Genomic DNA, 18,800 nt, shown 5'->3' on the forward strand with positions numbered 1-18,800 from the left:
CTTTTATTCAGTTAAGAATTATTTTGAAATGCTAACAAATCTTACTTCATCTTTTTTTTTTTAAACTCAGAATTTTATGTCCAGCCAGTGTAACAAATATTCCTCCTCCCGCCTTAATGACAAGGACTGTTAGTCACCATATTGCTTTGACAGAATGTCCTTGTTCCTTCCTCCAAACCTACCAACGACCTGGATGTCTATCGTCGCCGTTTCTATGAGTTTTTCCACTTTGACATGCAGCTCATACTTCCCAGAGTGGCTCCTCTCCGCTTTTCTGATAAATATGATTGTATCAGTCTCAGAGTTGCGAATATTTATTTGATTCTTATCAATTTCCACACCATCCTTCTTCCAAACTAATTCTGGTTTTGGTTTTCCCTAAAAAGACAGACAGAAAAAATACAAGAGGGTGGGAATCAGATTGTTCCAAGGTGTTTTTTTTTCCCCCCAGCATCACAGAGATGACAGTGGCTTGACACATTCCAGGTGATTCTAGAAAACAATCTCGCAGTGTTCAACTACAGGCAGTAACAGCAATACTCACAGCTGCTTGTTGATGGCATTTGTGCGCAAGGTGCTATGTTAAGAATATGTTATTATTTCCCTTAATCTTCACATTAAGTATCATTATTCTCATTTTTTTAGATAAAGGAGATAAACGACTTGCCTAAGGTCTGGAAGCTAAGTGCTGGAACCAAGTCTCACACCCAGGTTTCCTAGGCTCTAAAGCCTGCACGATACAGCATAACGGTTAAGAGCATGGACTCTGGGACTATGGAGCCTGTATTTGGATCCTGACTCCACCATTTATTAGGTCTGTGACTCCGGGCAAGTTACCTAGTAAACTCTCTGTGTCTTGGTTTCCCCAATCAGAAAAAGGGAACAAGGATAGGATCTGTCTCACAAGATGGTCATAAAGACTGAAGTCTTTAGAAAGGTTTTGGAATACCACATCAGTGTTTTTTTTTATTAATACTATCTTGATAATGAGGAGCCTTGGTGGCACAGTGGTTAAAATGCTCGGCTGCTAACTGAAAGGTCAGCAGTTCAAACCCACCAGGTTCTCGGTGGGTGAAAGATGTGGCAGTCTGCTTCCATAAGGATTACAGCCTTGGAAACCCTACTCTGTCCTATACGGTTGCTGAGTCAGAATTGACTCAGCCACGGGTTTGGTTTCTGGTTATCTAGACATTAATGGTTATCATTCTATTGTACTCAGTGGTGTCACTCAAGGGGTACAGGGGGTGCAGACCACACGGGGTGACACTGTCAGAGGGGTTGACACCAAAATGACTGTCTATAAAATTTTTGTGCAGCATTTCTGCAGAAATCTATTACTTTTTATAAAAATAGCCCTGTGGTTAGTTATAACAACAAAAACATTTTTGGTAAGCCCAGCGTCCATGTATCAATATGCTTACAAGGCTAAAACGCTGTGCTAATTTACCGTTTGAACCTTCTAAGGCGCTCCAGTCAGAGCTCTCATTCTTACCCAGTTACAATGACTTCAAATCACATGGTTTCATTTGCATGCAGTGGTGTTTTTGTAGTTGCTGATTTTGTCTAATTTTCTGATGTTCGAGTGACAACATTGTGGTGATTAGCATGGGGGGGTGACACCATGAGGTACTGCACTGGGTGACACCAACCCTAGTGACACCACTGACTGTACCGTGCTGCTAGTTTCAGACTTGTCTAGAATGCCGTCTGTCCTCTCCAGCTGAAAGTTATGATCTCATTCACGGACATGAGTTTTAGTTTATACTATGAAGGAATTTCCTATAATTCCTGCAGGTATGCCCCTGCAGACAGGAACTAACTAAGCATTAATCTTGTCAGGATAGGTATACCTCCCTAATGTGCTTCTAATGTAGCTTGTTGATTATGTGACCCCTTAGGATAAGAAGGGAGTCCATAGGTGGGGCAAACAGTTAATGCACTCAGCCGCTAACCAAAAGGTTGGAGGGGTTCAAGTCCAACCAGGGGCACCTCGGAAGAAAGGCCTGGTGATCGACTTCCAAAAAACCAACCATTGAAAACCCTATGGAGCACAGTTCTACTCGGACACACATGGGTCACCATGAGTCAGAATCAACTCTATGACAAGCGGCTTTGGTTATGATGAGGGCTGTGGGAGACACATCAAACCCCTTAAAGAATGGTAGGGGTGCTCAGACTTACAAATGGCAAGTAGAGAACAATATTGTTACAAAGAAAAATAGTTCCAGGTCCTTTTTCCTTAGCCACAGGGGGGAAAAAAGTGAGTTCTCTAATAGCATAATGGATTGAGAAAAGCAGTGGATTAGGTGTCAGGTGACACAGAGTCTGCTTTTTGTCATTACCATTTACTTGCTGTATGCTTTTTCCTTTCTCAGGTAGAGCTAAGGAAATCTGCCCTGCCTTCCTCACAGGGTGTTTCTGAGGATCAAATGAGAAAGTGTTTACAAGAACTTTAGATATTATATAAGTATGCAAACATGACACACTAACCTCATTACTACCCTTCCTGGCAGCTGACCAGCCCCTGGAAAACCACGTCTATGTGGTCCCTGTTCTCCATTTCCTCTCTCAAACTCCCTGATCTCCAAGATCAGGGAACACAGATTAGCCCTAGTGGTGGCAATGATGCTCCAACTAGAGGGTGATTTCAGCAGCTTCAGTCCAGGGCTGGGTCTGACTACTGAGCACTGCCTTGGTTTCACTCCTGGTTGTATTTGAGGCTGTGGGAGGACAGAAGTGGGAAGAACCTTGCCAAGCCATCTCCTTCCTCCTCTGCTGTGTTCACACTTTGCATCCTCCTTGGCTTTCATCCTGGTGTTCTCCACTGTGTATGTGTATGGGTACGAGCATGGATATGATGAGTATGGGTATGGGTATGGGTATGAGCATGGGTGTGACGAGCATGTGTATGGGCGTGAGCACGGGTGTGACGAGCATGTGTATGGGCGTGAGCACGGGTGTGACGAGCATGTGTATGGGCGTGAGCACGGGTGTGACGAGCATGTGTATGGGCGTGAGCACGGGTGTGACGAGCATGTGTATGGGCGTGAGCACGGGTGTGACGAGCATGTGTATGGGCGTGAGCACGGGTGTGACGAGCATGTGTATGGGTGTGAGCACGGGTGTGACGAGTATGTGTATGGGTGTGAGCATGGGTGTGACGAGTATGTGTATGGGTATGAGCATGGGTACTGGTATGATAAGTATATGTATGAGTGTGAGTATGAGTATGGGTATGGGTATGAGTATGGGTATTGGTATGATGAGTATATGTATGGGTACGAGCATGGGTATGGGAATGATGACTGTGTATGAGTGTGAGTATGAGTATGTGTACGAGTGCAAGTATGAGATTGTGTATGGGTATGAGAATGGGTATGGGTATGATGACTATGTGTAGGGGTATAGGTATGGGTATGGGTATGATGAGTATGTGTATGGGTACGAGCATGGGCATGGGTATGGGTATTATGAGTATGAGTATGATGAGTATGGGTACGGGTATAAGCATGGGTATGATGAGTATGGGCATGAGTATGGGTATGAGTATGATGAGTATGTATATGGACAGGGGTATAAGCATGGGTATGGGTATGATGAGTAGGGTATGGGAATGGGTATGAGCATGGGTTTGGGTATAAGCATGGGTATGGGTATATGGGAAGCCTATTCTCAGGCTTGGGATTTGAGTGTGGTGAGGGTGGCCTGAACTGACTTTCTTTTTAGTTTGGTTTTCATGGGACCCTGGGTTTGAACAGAGCTCTCTCTCTCTTTCTGTGTTTGCATGTATACAGAGACCTAAATTCTCATTCTAGAGACATGCTGTTCCATACAATAGCCATGAGCTACATGTGGCTATTAAAATTAAAATTAATCAAAATGAAAGAAAATTAAAAATTCTGTTCCTCAGTTATATTAGATCCTATTCACATGTTTCAAGTGCTCGCTAGCCACATTTAGCTAGTAGCCACCATGTTGGACAGTGCATACATAGAACATTTCCCTCATTCCAGAAAATTCTATCAGATGGGGATGTCTAGAGGCATAAAAGGAGCCCTAGGATTAAGAAGATGGAGTGGGATGTGTGTGAGGGGCTGAAACTGATCATTGAAGGTGAAGCCTGATTGATCTTGTGAATAACAGAACCTTCTGCTGGAGCAATGATTTAATAATGTCGGCATATTTCAGTTAGTAGCATCAAGGTTTCAAATTTCAGTCATCCCTCTTATTCTGACTGGAGTTTAGTTTGATTTGGATAATTGTGGGAAGGAAGCGCATGCCGTTTTCCTGAATGTTACTCTAAGACCTTTGCTTAAAATGAAGATGAGTTTCACAGGTTTGTAGGATTAGAAAGAACCTTCAAGCATTTCCTCTTTTGGTAGGTTCTTGCTGTTTCCTCCCTGTTGTTGAGTTGATCCCAACTCATACTGACCCTATAGGACAGACTAGAACTGTCCCACAGGGCTGCCTCGGCTGTCGTCTTTACGGGAGTAGATCGCTGGGACCTTCCTCTCACAGAGCGACTGATGAGTTCAAACTGCTGACCTTTCTATTAGCGCTTAATCATTGCACCACCAGGGCTCCTCATTTCCTTCCTATCCCACCCTAATCCCCCAGCTTCAGACAAGACTAGACCTAATTTGTCTCATGCAGAAGGAAAATCTATGACAAATTTTTTTTTTTTAAGAGATTTCTCTATTTCCACAGCAGGAGATTGTTTAATATTCCCCCAAATCTCTTCCATTATTTACCAAATCTCCCTCTGAGGAAATCCTCACTCATGATGCTACAGTGTCTCCCTCTACCTCTTAAACACCCAAGCCCTGGAAAGAGAAAATGAGCAATCCCTGAACATTACCTGGAAAGGTATAACCAGATTGATGGCTTCTCCAACTCTGCGGATGTAGGTTTGTTTCAGGTGCCTTGGGATACGAATCTTTGGAGGCTCTGGGTAAAACAGCAAAATGTTGCGATCAGCACAGTATACTGGAAATAGCTTTACCTAAACATAATGGCACAATGCTCTCTGGGATTTATTCTTGTGGTCTTGCCTCTGCAATTAAATCTTAGATGTGTCACTAATAGAGTGTATATGGTTAAGAACTTCACAGAAAAACACTATGTTTTTTCTTAAGACCATATATGTATTTTTCTAGCTTCTAACAGCGAGTATATTCTTTAATGAACATTCCATTAAAGATCAGCAGATGCGACTTTAGCTGATGGGATTGCCCATTCTTTCTCATTAGGAGGAAAAAGTTTTAAGCACCTACCAAAAATCCATTGCTGTCAAGTCGATTCCAACTCAGAGCAACCCTATAGGACAGAGTAGAACTGCTTTTAGGGTTTCCAAGGAGCAGCTGGTGGATACGAACTGCCAACCTTTTGGTTAACAGCTGAGCTCTTAACCACTGTGCCACCAGGGCTCCTTTAAGCACCTAGCACTTTCTATTTAGGTAATTCTGTTGAAATTTGAGAGAAACTTTTTCCCTGTGTGGCTATGGTGAAGTGCAGAAGAGACCCTAACCTACTGTGAATTAATATTCATTAATAAAATACCATGAGGCTAATATGACTTGTTGCTGCAAACTCATCATGAGTGGAGAGTCAAAGGCTTATAGCCTCACAGAGATAAAACAGGTCTCATTACTTGAGTGCTTAGTATGTACCAGATACTGGGCTAAATGTTTACATGAATGAACTAAGTTAGTGTCACAGCCATTTTATGAAGTTATTGTTGTTAGCTGTCTTTGAGTCAATCCCCAAATCATGGGGACTCCATGCCCAACGGAATGAAACGCTGCCTGGTCTTCTACCATCCCCATGATCAGTTGTGGATTAGACCATTGTGATCCACAGGGTTTTCACTGGCTGATTTTTAGATGTAGATCACCAGGCCTTTCTTCCTAGTCTGTCTTAGTCTGGAAGTTCTGCTGAAACCTGCTCAGCAACATTGCAACATGCAAGCCTTCACTGATGGATGGGTGATGATTATGCATGTGGTGAATTGGCCAGGAATCGAACTCAGGTCTCTTGCATTGAAGGTGAGAATTCTACCACCATACCACCATTGCCCTGAGAATTCTATCATTGAACCACCACTACCCTCCAAGTTGACAACAAACACTCTAAATTCTTCCCTTGAAATGACAGGCTCACTGTATTTCATTTTTCTAGAAAATGTCTGCCAAATACCCAAGCCTGACTAACCACAGCTTGTTTCTCAGTCATTCTCTCAAGTAACAATGGAGTTTCATGAAAAGTCATTAACTCAGTCCCCAACTCAATTTCACAAGTGCTTTCTTGGTGATGGAAACCCTGGTGGTGCAGCAGTTAAGAGCTACAGCTGCTAACCAAAAGGTCGGTAGTTCGAATCCACCAGGTGCTCCTTGGAAGCCCTATGGGGCAGTTCTACTCTGTCCTATAGGGTCACTATGAGTTGGAACTGACTGGACGGAAACTGGTTTCCTGCCAACAGGAGCCCTGGTAGTACAGTGATTAAGCTTTCAGCTGCTAACTAAAAAAGGCTGGCAGTTCAGATCCACCAGCCACTCCTTGGAAACCCTCTGCGGCAGGTCTACCCTGTCCTATAGTGTCCCTATGAATTGGACCCGACTTGATGACAAATTTCTTTTTTCCTGGCAATAAGCATTATACTGTGTCATGCAGCAGGAGTGTTTTATGCATACTTCACATTCCACCATCACATACAATACTGAAAAAACATGTACTCAGGATCAAGATTTGATAAAATTAATAATGCTAAGAATAACTAGTATTTAGTATAATTAATAATAATAATAATAAATTTAATACATTTTACTGCTTCACCAAGAATATTCTAAGGCAAAACTGAGCACTCTTATTTTAACAGTGAGTGCATGGTGGAAGAATACAAGGATTACTAGTGCAGTTTGGTGTCACTGACTTGATTTGTGCTAAGGCACCAGAAATTTTATTCACCATCACTTTTTTATCATCAGTGCAAATGTCAAAACATTGCAAAGGGCAATAATGTATTTGTATTATGATAAAAATGGTTCTGATTTTGCAGACCCATTTTAGCCATATTGCTGCTGTAGGGATAGTTTTCACTGCTGCATTTACACGCCCTCTCTCCCATGTGACTAGGCAGCCCAGCCAGAGGTGCTCATGTAACCTGGTGAGGTTAACTGATCCTCAAAGTACCACGTTATAAAAACCTGAGCTGACCTCCCACACTTACTGTTGTAGATTGAATTGTGTCCCCCCAAAATATGTGTTGTACATTCTACTATTCCCATTGCTGTCAGGTCGATTCTGACTCAGCGATCCTATAGGACAGAGTAGAACTGCCCCATAGGATTTCCGAAGCTGTGATCTTTATGGAAGCAGATCACCACATCCTCCTTCCTTGGAGCAGCTGGTAGGTTCAAACTGCTGACCTTTCAGTTAGAAGCCAAGCACTTAACCACTGTGCCACCAAGGCTCCAAATCCTACTATACCTGTGGTTATAATTCCATTTGGGAAGGTTGTCTTCATTATGTTAATGAAGCAGTATTAGTGTAGGGTGTGTTTTCCGTCAATCTCTTTTGAGGTATAAAAGAGCAGATTGAGCAAGAACCAAGCAGGCAGAGATGGAGGGAAGACAGATGCTAGGCAACATGAGCTCTCCAAGGTGCCAGGAAACAGAAGCTGAAAAGAGACAAGGACATTTCCCCAGAGCCCAAAGATTTCCTCTAGAGCTGACACCCTGAATTTGGACTTCTGGCCTCTTAAACTGTGAGAAACTAAATTTCTGTTTGTTAAAGCCACCCACTTGCGGTATTTCTGTTATAGCAGCAGTAGGTAACTGAGACACTTGCTTTTCTCTTTATTTGTTCATTTAAAAATTATAACGATATAACATTTTAATGAAAAATAACTATTTTACATTAATAAAACATCAGTGAGATGAGTGGCATTATTTTATATTTTGGCAAATATCTTTAATATCTGACTTAATAGAAGACAGCTGGATTCTCCAAACTGCTTCTGCATTCAGTCTGCTTCAATCTGCTGAGTTGGTTGAAGCATATGAAGAAAAGCCAGCTTCACAGAGATATGTAGTTGGAGAAGGGAGGAATATTTTAATCAACTTTTCAGCTAACTGTGAGTATTCCTCTTCGATTTTACACTAAAACATGGTAAATGGTAGTTTGTTTAAAGGTCAGCTGCAATGTGGAATTTGAAACTGTATCAGTAAACTTTCAATTCTGTGCTATTAAAATCCACTGTTCTACATTATATTTGGAAAGTATCTTTTACTATGCCTGAAAAGAGCTGTTTTGTTCATTTCTAACTCCCAGGAGGCATTAGGGAAATATCAAAGGAGCAACGAAATAGGAGGGAGCCCTGGTGGCAAAATAGTGAAGCACTTGGCTGCTAACCAAAGTGATGGTTCAAACCCACTCAACTGCTCTGTGGGAGACAGACCTGGCACTCTGCTCCCATATAGATTACAGGCTAGAAAACCCTATCGGGCAGTTCTACTCTGTCACCTGGGGTCACTATAAGTCGAAATCAACTCGATGGCACCTAAGAACAAAGAAATAGGAGGTTTTTGACAAAGAAAGACGTTAAAAAAAAAAAAAAGCAAACAATGGAGCAATAATTTTTAAAGCATTGCTGCCTACCTATGATTTGTCTTACGAGAATAGGCTGTGAGTAGTACTTGGGCTCACTGGCGCCGGCGGCATTTATAGCCTTCACGCGCACGTATATCTTTGCATCTGTGGGCAGATCTGTGATGGTGAACTTGGTCTTGTCAATTAGTTCTTTGTTTGCAGTTAGCCAGTTGTCACCTAAAATCCATGAAAGAAAAAGAAAACAAGGAGGAATGATGCTCACTGAAGTAAGTCATGATAACCATTAGAACAGACTCCAAATTAGTATTTTATTCATAATGAAATCTCGGGGGGGGAATAAGATTTTGGTCTGGACTCAGACTATATAAGTGGGTTATTTTTCACATTTCGATGAAAAATGGCTTAAAATGGCGAACATAAACAACAGGAAGAAGGATAAATGATCAGATTTTGTTATTTCTGAAAAAAACCCTTTTGTTCAGGATACTAGTGTATCCCGAATAACAGTAACTGTTCCCATAATTTTACAGCAGTATTGCTCCAATTTGGTTTTGTCACGATTACTGTAACCATGATATTTAACCATGTATATACATTAAAAGGAAACCCTGGTGGCGTAAACGGTTACGTGCTACAGCTGCTAACCAAGAGGTCAGTGGTTCAAATCCACCAGGTGCTCCTTGAAAACTCTATGGGGCAGTTCTACTCTGTCCTATCGGGTCGCTATGAGTTGGAATCAACACGATGGCAATGGGTTTGGTTTTTTTGGTTTTTATAAATTAAAAGTCAAAAAAAGAGGAAAATGCTATGCCTATGAGTGAGAGATACCAACCTTTATTAGGCATACAGTCTGTTTTTTCTTGGCTGGTTTATTATTGAAAGCCACTAATATGAGCATAGGAAATCTGATCATGTTTCCATTTGTGAAGAAAAGAAGCTTACATTCAGGGCAAAGAGGAAACACAGGTCAGAAGCCAAAACTTCACAAGGAGATGGAACAATTCTTTCCCATTTACTAAAAATCTGACTTTTTTTTTTAGCTTTTGGTAGCTTTGTCTACAACATCGAGAGAATTTAAACCCAGGATTAAGGGCTTCCAAATACTTCATCTTCTGAAAGTTTGTATGCATGATGCCCACAGGAAAAGAAGAAGGCTTGGAGCACACATTATTAATTTATCCCTCCACCCCAAGTCTAAGAGTTTCTTGTGTGTGGATGGTAGGTCATGGAACATCCCCAGAACTTTATCACATAGTAAGAAAGTTTGAGAACTTTCATAAAATACTTTACCTGGTATATCATACGCAGCCTCCCCATTTTCATTAGACTGTTTTGCTGATGTACCTTTGAGAGTCCGTCATTAAAATTAATTAAAGACACCCACTTTTCACACCAGAAGAATATCATTATCAGTAGTCAGCATTCTCTGTTAGTAAAGTGTGCAAGGTACAGAAAGATATTTGTCTTCAGAGCAGTGACGGAAGAGACCAAACACATTAGTGGGGGTTCCTCAGGAGAGGCACAGCCTGCTGTGTTCAGGCTGTGGTTCTTGTCCTGAGGCACCTGCCACAGAGAAGAGCAGGGAGAGGAAAAGAGAAGAAGAGGAAGGAGGCTAGGGCACCTCCAGCTGTGGGAACAAGAGATAGGGAAGAACAAAGTAGGGCTGAAGAAAAAGGAGGAGCAGGCCCTGGGGTCCACGGGGGAGCAGCACATGGTGGAACAGTCTATCCTTGCTCCTGTCCCTCTCACCCCAGTCTGGGAGGATCCTCTTGGATCTCGGTGGAATACAGTGCTATCACTGTGGGGTTCACTCTTCAGAGTCTGGGGGTCACTTATGACAATGCCAGCTCTGTCTTTCCAGGGCTCTAGTTCTGACAGGAACTAAAATGGGAATTGCCCCAGCAGCCCAGGAGGCAGCCCTGGTTGCCAGGACAATGAACCTTGTGTCCAGAAAACCAGTTGAGCCTGCCTGGGTCCCTGCATTTCATATAGGTAGAAGGGACCTTGTTGGCTCAAGGTGGCCTTGGGCATACCCCGCTGGTTTGCAGTGATGACTTTCTAGAGGGAAAGTGAATCTGCCACCCCAGAGAACATTTTTCTGTCTCTTGTTCCAACTCTATCAGGAGAACGGAGCAGGGAGCCAGGATATCCTGGCAGCTTGGAATGGGAATGTGGCCAACAAAAGTGACTTATGATTTAGAAAAAGTGACGCTGCTTTAAGCAAATGGTCTGTTTGGGAGCTATGGTGTTGGTATTTTCATAGTCAAGAGGTAACTGATGAGAAAGTGAAAATAGGAGATGAGAAAACACACAGGGAAGAGTGAGAAACTAGAGAAGGAGAACATGTCAAGAGCAAACAGGATGGAAAAAGATCAGAGGGGAACACACATAGCCCACCCCTTCCCGTGTGAACCACTTTAATTGAAGGAGACTGAGAGAAAGAACACGGTATCTGGGGGATGGGGAAGGAATATGAAAGTTACTTAACATGAGGGACATTTTAAAGAAAGAATAAACGAACAAGTGAAGAAAGGAAACAAAGAAGAATAAAATGCTGCAGGCATCAAAAACAAGAGAAATGCAGAGTCAGAAACAACACACGATCTTGTAAAAGAGAAAGAATTCTCTTCACAGAAAAAAACCTGAGATATCTAAAAGCATTCAACACTACAGAAAATTAGTCTGGAAGACAACAGCCATTAAAAGAGACTGAAGAGTAGGGCAGCCACATAAAGAAAGTCAGGAAAGACTGCAAGAAAATATAGACATTATAAAAGAACTTCCATAGAAAGCTAATTCCAAGACGTTATGTGGCAAAATATATACATAATAATGACTGTGTACATATACATATGTATATACACACATACATATGTATCTACACAGACCACACACAAAATTATGTAAAATACTTTGTTGTATTTTATCTAAGGTGGGTAACATCAAAATGACAGCCATCTATCATTTTGCTGTATCTTCTTACTTTTTAAACCTATCAGAAAGAAAAGAGTAAAGAATTTGCTCTATTTCATACATATACAAAAGGTTTGCACTCAGCAGCCATATCACATATAAGACTGAGAAATTCTGCTGCCTGGATGATATAAAAAACAAAGTGGCGTGCTCACAAATTTTTGAAATATGGGAGGAAATGGAATCAGAATAAATCAGGTCCTGAAGTGCTGAAGAATTTACCTGTGCCCCCCTCCCTGACTGGGCTGACCCTGGGAACTTTCCTATCATTTCCCAAATGGTTTGGGTTAGTGGCTTTCCAAGCCCTGGAAAGATCAAGCATAGTGCTCTGTAAGCACAGCCCACATAAACAGGACTGTTACGGGGAGGCTCCATTTCCCCCTCTCCTTGTCTTTTTCCCTCTTGACCAGTGATGGTGATCATTTCCACATGTGCCCCGGTCCAGGGGCCTGGGGTCTCACTTTGATAAGTTTTCTCTTCATAAGCAGTTTCTTCTCCATGGAGGTTTTCCTCCTAGGGAGGTGCACTGGCCTTCACATTCCTGATTTCGCAAATGGGCTTTGTAGTCTCTCTTTCCTTCACTTGTAACATCCGTGTTAAAGATGGGAGTTCAAAGAGTTTTCTTAGCAACTGAGTCTTAGGTTATGATTTGGGGAGATACTAACAACTTCTCAGGTGTACTGTTTACCTACCATCACCTAAAATGATGCCCAAGTCCAGAGCTGGGAGAGTTTTATTCACCTGTTTTCAAAAGATATCACCTTCCAGTCATGTCAAGTAGGAAACCAAGAAATATAAGAGGCTTCTTGTGACTTTTACTTCTTCTGGGTTTTCACTTGCACTCTGGCCAACAGTTTCTTATATCATTTTCTCTTCTATCAGTGACATTTTTTTTTTTTGCTTTGTTTCTCTTTCCTTCCTAAATTTAAGTTATTAAATTTGTATGTGCTCAAGCCCTGAGAAAAGTTACTGTCAGATGTTGAACCTATTTCCTATGCTATCTGAAACTTAATGCTACTTCCTTCAAGCTCTGAGAACTATCCTTTATTCGCCCCCTCCCCCTCCCTTTAAGAAGGCAGGAGATGCTTGCCAGATATCCAAATATGTAGTTTCATTATTAACCAAGAATAGGCAGGTCTTTTGATCACTAACCTCTGCTCAATACAGCATATGGAATTTCCAATTTGCTTTATCCTAACAAACAAGACTTTCATTTTGCTATGGAGTAATCTACTTCCACCAATTCAGGTCAAAGTCCTTAAGGTTTGTCAGAGCCCCTCTCTTCCATGTCTTAGTTCAATCATGTCACCCAGTCTGGTAGGCTAGACAGGATCTTTTTGAGATTGCAATTTATAAGCATCAAGTACCAAAGAAGGACTAAATTTTTATATATCTTAGAAGGATGAAATTTGAATTGATTTCATTTTCAGTGGGAAGGAGATGAGCTCCCAAGAAAGGGAAACAAAGACATATCTCACCTATTGATGGTGGTATTCATTTTAAGCCCTAGGAAGTCATCTTACTAGCAGTACTTACTTCCTTCATAGCAATACTCTAATACATAGCCATCTAAACCTGCTGCTCCAATCTGGTCTGGGGGCCGCCATTTCATTGTGACAGAGTTGTCAGTTACACAGTCAACAGCCAGAAGAGTGGGAGCACTGGTTACAGCTTAAAAGAAGAAAAGAGAGAAAAAGAAGTAACTGTTAACTGCAGAGTAATAGCATAAGAAATGTGATGAAATACACAGAAGCCCCAAGTCTTAATCAATAAAATTCAATAAAAATTCCTTAAGCATACACTGTGTATAAGACAAAGGTATGCTAGACATGGAAAATTTTGGAAATGTGGCCCTAGTTTTCTCTCCCATTTGGGAGGTTGATGTGGGATGACACAAGGTCTAAAGAAGTTGAAGAACTCAAAGTTTGGGATCTACTGATCTAGAGTAAATTTCTTATAACTCTGTAATTAAAATATAAACTCTTATACTAAATCTTTGTGTTGGAAACATACTTCGCTACCACAAAATAAAAAACCACTCGCTGTAGAGTCAGCTCCATCTCATGGTGTCCCCGTGTGTGTCACAGTAAAATTGTACTCCATGGGGTTTTCAGTGGCTGATTCTTAGGGAGGAGACCGTCAGGGCTTTCCTCTGAGACACCTCTGGGCAGACTTGAACCTCCAACCTTTCAGTTAGCAGCAAAGGGCATTAAACATTTGTACTACCCAGAGACTCCACCATAAAATAGTGGACATGTTTTATTTTATATTTCTTTGCTTTCACTGAACTAAATATTTTGGTTTAGTGGATAATAAGTAAGGTGTGATTGTAAAGCAAAGAGACTAATTTCCAAGTATGATTTGTTGAATCAACCAAAGTTCTTTTTAGTTACAATGTTTACATCAAGGTACTGGGTTATTTATACCTTCAGGAGGATCACTGGAGAGTGGTCTTGGGTCAGTAAAGTCACTTGTGTGCTTTCAGTGAGGAACGACAACTGGGCCACCCACAGCTGTCATTGGCATTCTAGCACTGAACTTTGGGGCCTATATTGTGAAGCTCTTCAGATCTACTGCACTTGTTTTTAAATTTTTTAGACAGCAAATTGCCTCTACCCACCTCCTTTACCTCCAACCTCCTACTGTCCCACCATGCCAAGAAGCTTCCAGGCCTGCGCCAGTTAGGCGGGAGCAGTTGGAATCGGAGGCAATAATTCCCATGACAAAAACACATCTGTCTTGACTCACCCAAAGGAACAAAAGGCCTGGAGGGCATACTGGGCTTGGACATGCCAACCGCATTGACAGCAAAGATGCGGACCTCGTAGGCCACACCTTCAATCATCTTCTTGGGCTCAAAAGTTGTTTCTTTGCAGAGATCAAAATTCAGCCTCATCCACCTGGAGCTTTGTTTCTTTTTTCTCTCAATAAAGTATCCTGGAAGTGATGCAAAATGGAAACTAAAAATTTTCTGTTGGTCTTCAAAATTAAAGTTTGGCAGATATTAGTAATTCTTAAAATTTACATATTCTCAGTATGTACTTTAAGTTAAATATTCACATACATGTGTATATATCTATATATATAGATATACACACACATATATATATTTAACCCATTCATAATTGTATGAGATGGATTATAAGGACTATAAGTATTAGCATCATAAGATACAGATAAAGATAAAATAACAGCACTAGAAAAAATAAAATTGTACTAGGGAGAGAAGAGAGACCCTTTTGGTTAGCAGCTGTAGCTCTTAACCACCATGCCACCAGGGTTTCCTTTCTCTCCCTAGTACAATTTATATGCACCCGCTGCCTTTGCGTCATTTCTGACTCATAGTGACCCTATAGGACAGAGTAGAACTGCCCCATAGGGTTTCCAAGGAGCACCTAGTGAGTTTGAACTGCTGACTTTTTGGTTAGCAGCCGTGGCTCTTAAGCATTACACCACCAGGGTTTTCTTCTCTCCCTAGTATAAGTTATATGTAGGACATAGCAACTTACACAGTCACTGTAACTGAGCAATAGATTTGGCTCTGAGTCCCTTTCAATCAAGATAAGGAAGGGAAATGACCAGTTTTGTGAACCTCATTATCAAGGTGGAAAAAAAATTCTCATTCCCAAGAGGAAGAAAATTTTTCTAAGCATTTAACTCTAAAAGAAATTTCTTCATAGATACAACCCCATGGAACTAGACATTTATTAACTAAAACAGTTTAAGTTAGATTTACAGTTGTTTCAAAATTAGATATTGAGTATAAATATAAAACAAAAAAGAGACAATCGAACTATGTTCATCGGAGCTACTGAAGCATGAAGAAATTACAGAGCATTCCATAATATATTTCAGTTTAAATGGATATTTAAAGTCACAGTATAATAGGTTTTCTTCTAAATGTAGTATTTTTAATGCATTCTGTACTAATGGGCATATAGAAGACACCAACTTCACTGGCAGTTCCATAGACTGACCAATAGTTACCTAAGATTGGGCTCCCCCCATCATAGAGAGGAGGATCCCAGTTCATGATGCACCAATCATCTCCTACTTCTTTCACACTGGGTGCCACTGGAGGATCAGGGATGTCTGTAACAAACAAAACATTAAAATAAAATGAGAGAAAGAGAACAAAGAACATGCTAATTGGAAAATAATGTTTTTCTGGTAATAATTATAGAGTTCTTTTCTATGTCTACTAAGATGCAGTAGTATTCATTTGAGTACAAGGTCATGCTCAAGACAGGACAAGAAAAGGAGTACCCAATAAAAATAAAAATAACGACTTTCCCAAATCCCTTAAACTAGTGTCACAACATTAGAGAACAAGCTCCAAAAGGAACCCAAGACTCTTGTTTGTTACCGAGAAAATGGTAACTAAAAAATTATTGCCAAATGTAGGATATAGGGTTTTTTTTTTTTAACTGAAAATCAAATTTCCAGCAGAAGTGAGTCAAGGAATCCAGTTCAGGAATCAAGGAATCAAACTTTATGTCAGTTAGAAGATTTAAGACATTGACTGGTAAAAATCCAAGTTAGAAGAGGCAAGCTACCATGTCTTGTACAGTTCAGTGTTTGATAAAGTGACTTTTTTTTTTTTGTTTTGGTCAGTTTAAACTATGTTTCTTAACAGAAAATTAAAGTGAGAAGAGAAGATCTTGAGATTTGGAATACTGATAATCTCCCAGAGCCATTTCACTTGGTTTCAGGCTTAGGGAAAATGCACTTAGATGGCCAGCTAGGGACCAAGGCTCATCTAACTCCTGTTCAATGATTTTGATGTAGGAATTTATTTAGCAATTGTGTTCAGTGATGTTTAAAGGGCACCAAAAAGGAATATGTTTGTGGAGAGCTAATGACTAACAACCCTAAATGGCTAACTTTAGCTACTCATTCCTGCAATGAGAAGCCCTCTACCCTACCAAAACCCTACTGCTCTTGAGTTGATTCTGACTCATAGTAACCCTCTAGGACAGAGGAGAACTGCCCCCATAGGGTTTCCAAGGCTGTAATCTTTATGGGAGCAGACTGCCACATCTTTCTCCCACGAGTGCCTGGTGAGTTCGAACCACCAACTGTTTGGTGAGCACTTGAGTGCTTAACCACTGAGCCACCATTCTAGGCAAGAAAAAAAAAAGAAGTGGTAGAAACGGTAGAAAAAGAGAGATGGTAATTTATGAGCTATTGCTATGCTGTGCTTTTCTTTTGTGGCTGCTCAGTAAACCTGAAAGAACCACCAACAAAGTCTACTCTGGATCTAGACATGGCACCTTGACTCCAGAAGCTTATTCCTCAGAGAGCTTACCCACAACTTTAATCTTGATGCTTGCATTTGCTTCTCCAGCTTCGTTTTTCAGATGTATGTTGTAAACACCAGAGTCTTCCCTTTCAGCTATGTCAATGACCAATGTGCTGCTGTCCGGGTAAGATTCTGCCCTTATCCGGCCACTGCCCTCCATAATAGCCTAAGAAGGAAAGAAATAAAAAGTGGCATGATCTGAATAACAACAAGGGTACTCTGGAGTGCCTCATAAGTTGGACACAGCGCTAATGCCTAACTATATTTTCTCAGTTTAATTGGCCACCAACCTCAGTGACAATGGTATTATTATCCCATTTTACACATGAGGAAACTGAGGCTTAACCTGCCCAAAGCCACATAGCTAAGAAGTAAAAGAGTTGGAATTTAACTCTAAAGCCCATTAACCATTAACTCACTCAAGACAAAGTCAGAGGACTGAAATATGAGTGCAGAAGAGCAACTCTAGGGGAGGTTGCCTCTTTGAGTATGAAATTAGAAATACTCAAACTCAACACCTTGCAAGAATGATTTTCTGGGTTTCAAGACTTAGGTCCTTAGTCTCATGGGACAACTCAGTCAATTGGCACCACAAAGTTCACATTCTGCATCCTAGTGAGGTGAGTAGTATCTGGGGTCTTAAAAGCTTACAAGCAGCCATCTAAGACAAAACTATTGGTCTCTACTTCTTAGGAACAAAAAAGAAAGAAGAAAACTAAAGTCTCAGAGAAGAAACTAGTCTACAGGGCTAATAAGCCTACACAAGTGTCATGGATTCAACTGTGTCCCCCCAAAATATGTGTCAACTTGGTTAGGCCATGATTCCCAGTATTGTGTGGATGTCCTCCATTTTGTAATTTTCCTGTGTGTTATAAATCATAGTCTCTGCCTGTAGTTAAAGAGGATTAGGGTGGGACGTAACACCCTTGCTCAGGTCACAATCCTGATCCAATGTAAAGGGAGTTTCCCTGAGGTGTGGCCTGTACCACCTTTTGTCTCACAAGAGATAAAAGGAAAGGAAAGTAAGCAAAGAGTTAGGGACCTCATACCACCAAGAAAGAAGCACCGGGAGTAGAGCACATCCTTTGGACTCAGGGTTCCTGTGTGGAGAAGCTCCTAGTCAAGGGGAAGATTGACAAGAAAGACCTTCCTCCAGAGGTGACAGAGAGAAAGCCCTCGCCTGGAGCTGATGCCTTGGATTTAGACTTCTAGCTTACTGGACTGTGAGAGAATAAATGTGTCTTTGTTAAAGCCATCCACTTGTGGTATTTGTTTTATAGCAGCACTAGATGACTAGGACAACAAGCCATAGCCTCGTCTACCCTGAGACCAGAAGAACTAGATAGTGCCCAGCTAACACTACTGACTGTTCTGATCAGGGCCATGATAGATTGACCCAGATAGAATGGGAGGAAAAGATGGAACAGAACTCAAACTCCTAAAAAGTCCAGACTTACTGGACTGGTTGAGACTGGAGGACTCCCTGGGATTGTCACCCTGAGATACTCTTTAAACCTTGAACCCAAACTATCCCCTGAGGTCACCTTTTAGTGAAATAATAAATTAGCACAAGAACGAAGAATATTACCCACGAGTATGGGGCTGCATTAAAAAAACATCTATATAAGACCAAAAGATCAACAATTACTGTAAAACAAAGATGAGAAGACAAGGGGGACAGGAAAACTAGAGTACTGAAGACAGAACAACTAGAATGCAATTAATGAGAATGTTGACACATTGTGAAAAATATAACTAATGTCACTGAACAATTTGTGTTGAAATTGTCAAATGTAAAACTAATTCGCTGTGTAAATTTTCACCAAAAACACAATAAAAAATTATGAAAAAAACCGTAGGGTTTCTAAGGAATGGCTGCTGGGTTTGAACTGCTGACCTTTTTGTTAGCAGCCTGGGC

General features: G+C 41.1%; 1 protein-coding gene across 1 annotated transcript in view; it reads right to left on the minus strand.

Moving 5' to 3' along the window:
• The window catches only part of MYBPC1 (myosin binding protein C1), a 69,447-nt gene that overhangs the window by 10,575 nt on the left and 40,072 nt on the right, over positions 1 to 18,800 (minus strand). Inside the window, exons 17-23 of the mRNA XM_064285121.1 lie at positions 16,889 to 17,048; positions 15,568 to 15,672; positions 14,329 to 14,517; positions 13,117 to 13,251; positions 8,656 to 8,823; positions 4,859 to 4,947; positions 183 to 378 (exon numbers count right to left, since the gene is read on the minus strand). Coding sequence (XP_064141191.1) covers positions 183 to 378; positions 4,859 to 4,947; positions 8,656 to 8,823; positions 13,117 to 13,251; positions 14,329 to 14,517; positions 15,568 to 15,672; positions 16,889 to 17,048 — 1,042 coding nt within the window. The remainder of the gene's footprint in view (positions 1 to 182; positions 379 to 4,858; positions 4,948 to 8,655; positions 8,824 to 13,116; positions 13,252 to 14,328; positions 14,518 to 15,567; positions 15,673 to 16,888; positions 17,049 to 18,800) is intronic.

The sequence above is a fragment of the Loxodonta africana genome, chromosome 4 (genome assembly GCF_030014295.1).
Source record: "Loxodonta africana isolate mLoxAfr1 chromosome 4, mLoxAfr1.hap2, whole genome shotgun sequence".
Lineage (NCBI taxonomy): Eukaryota > Metazoa > Chordata > Mammalia > Proboscidea > Elephantidae > Loxodonta > Loxodonta africana.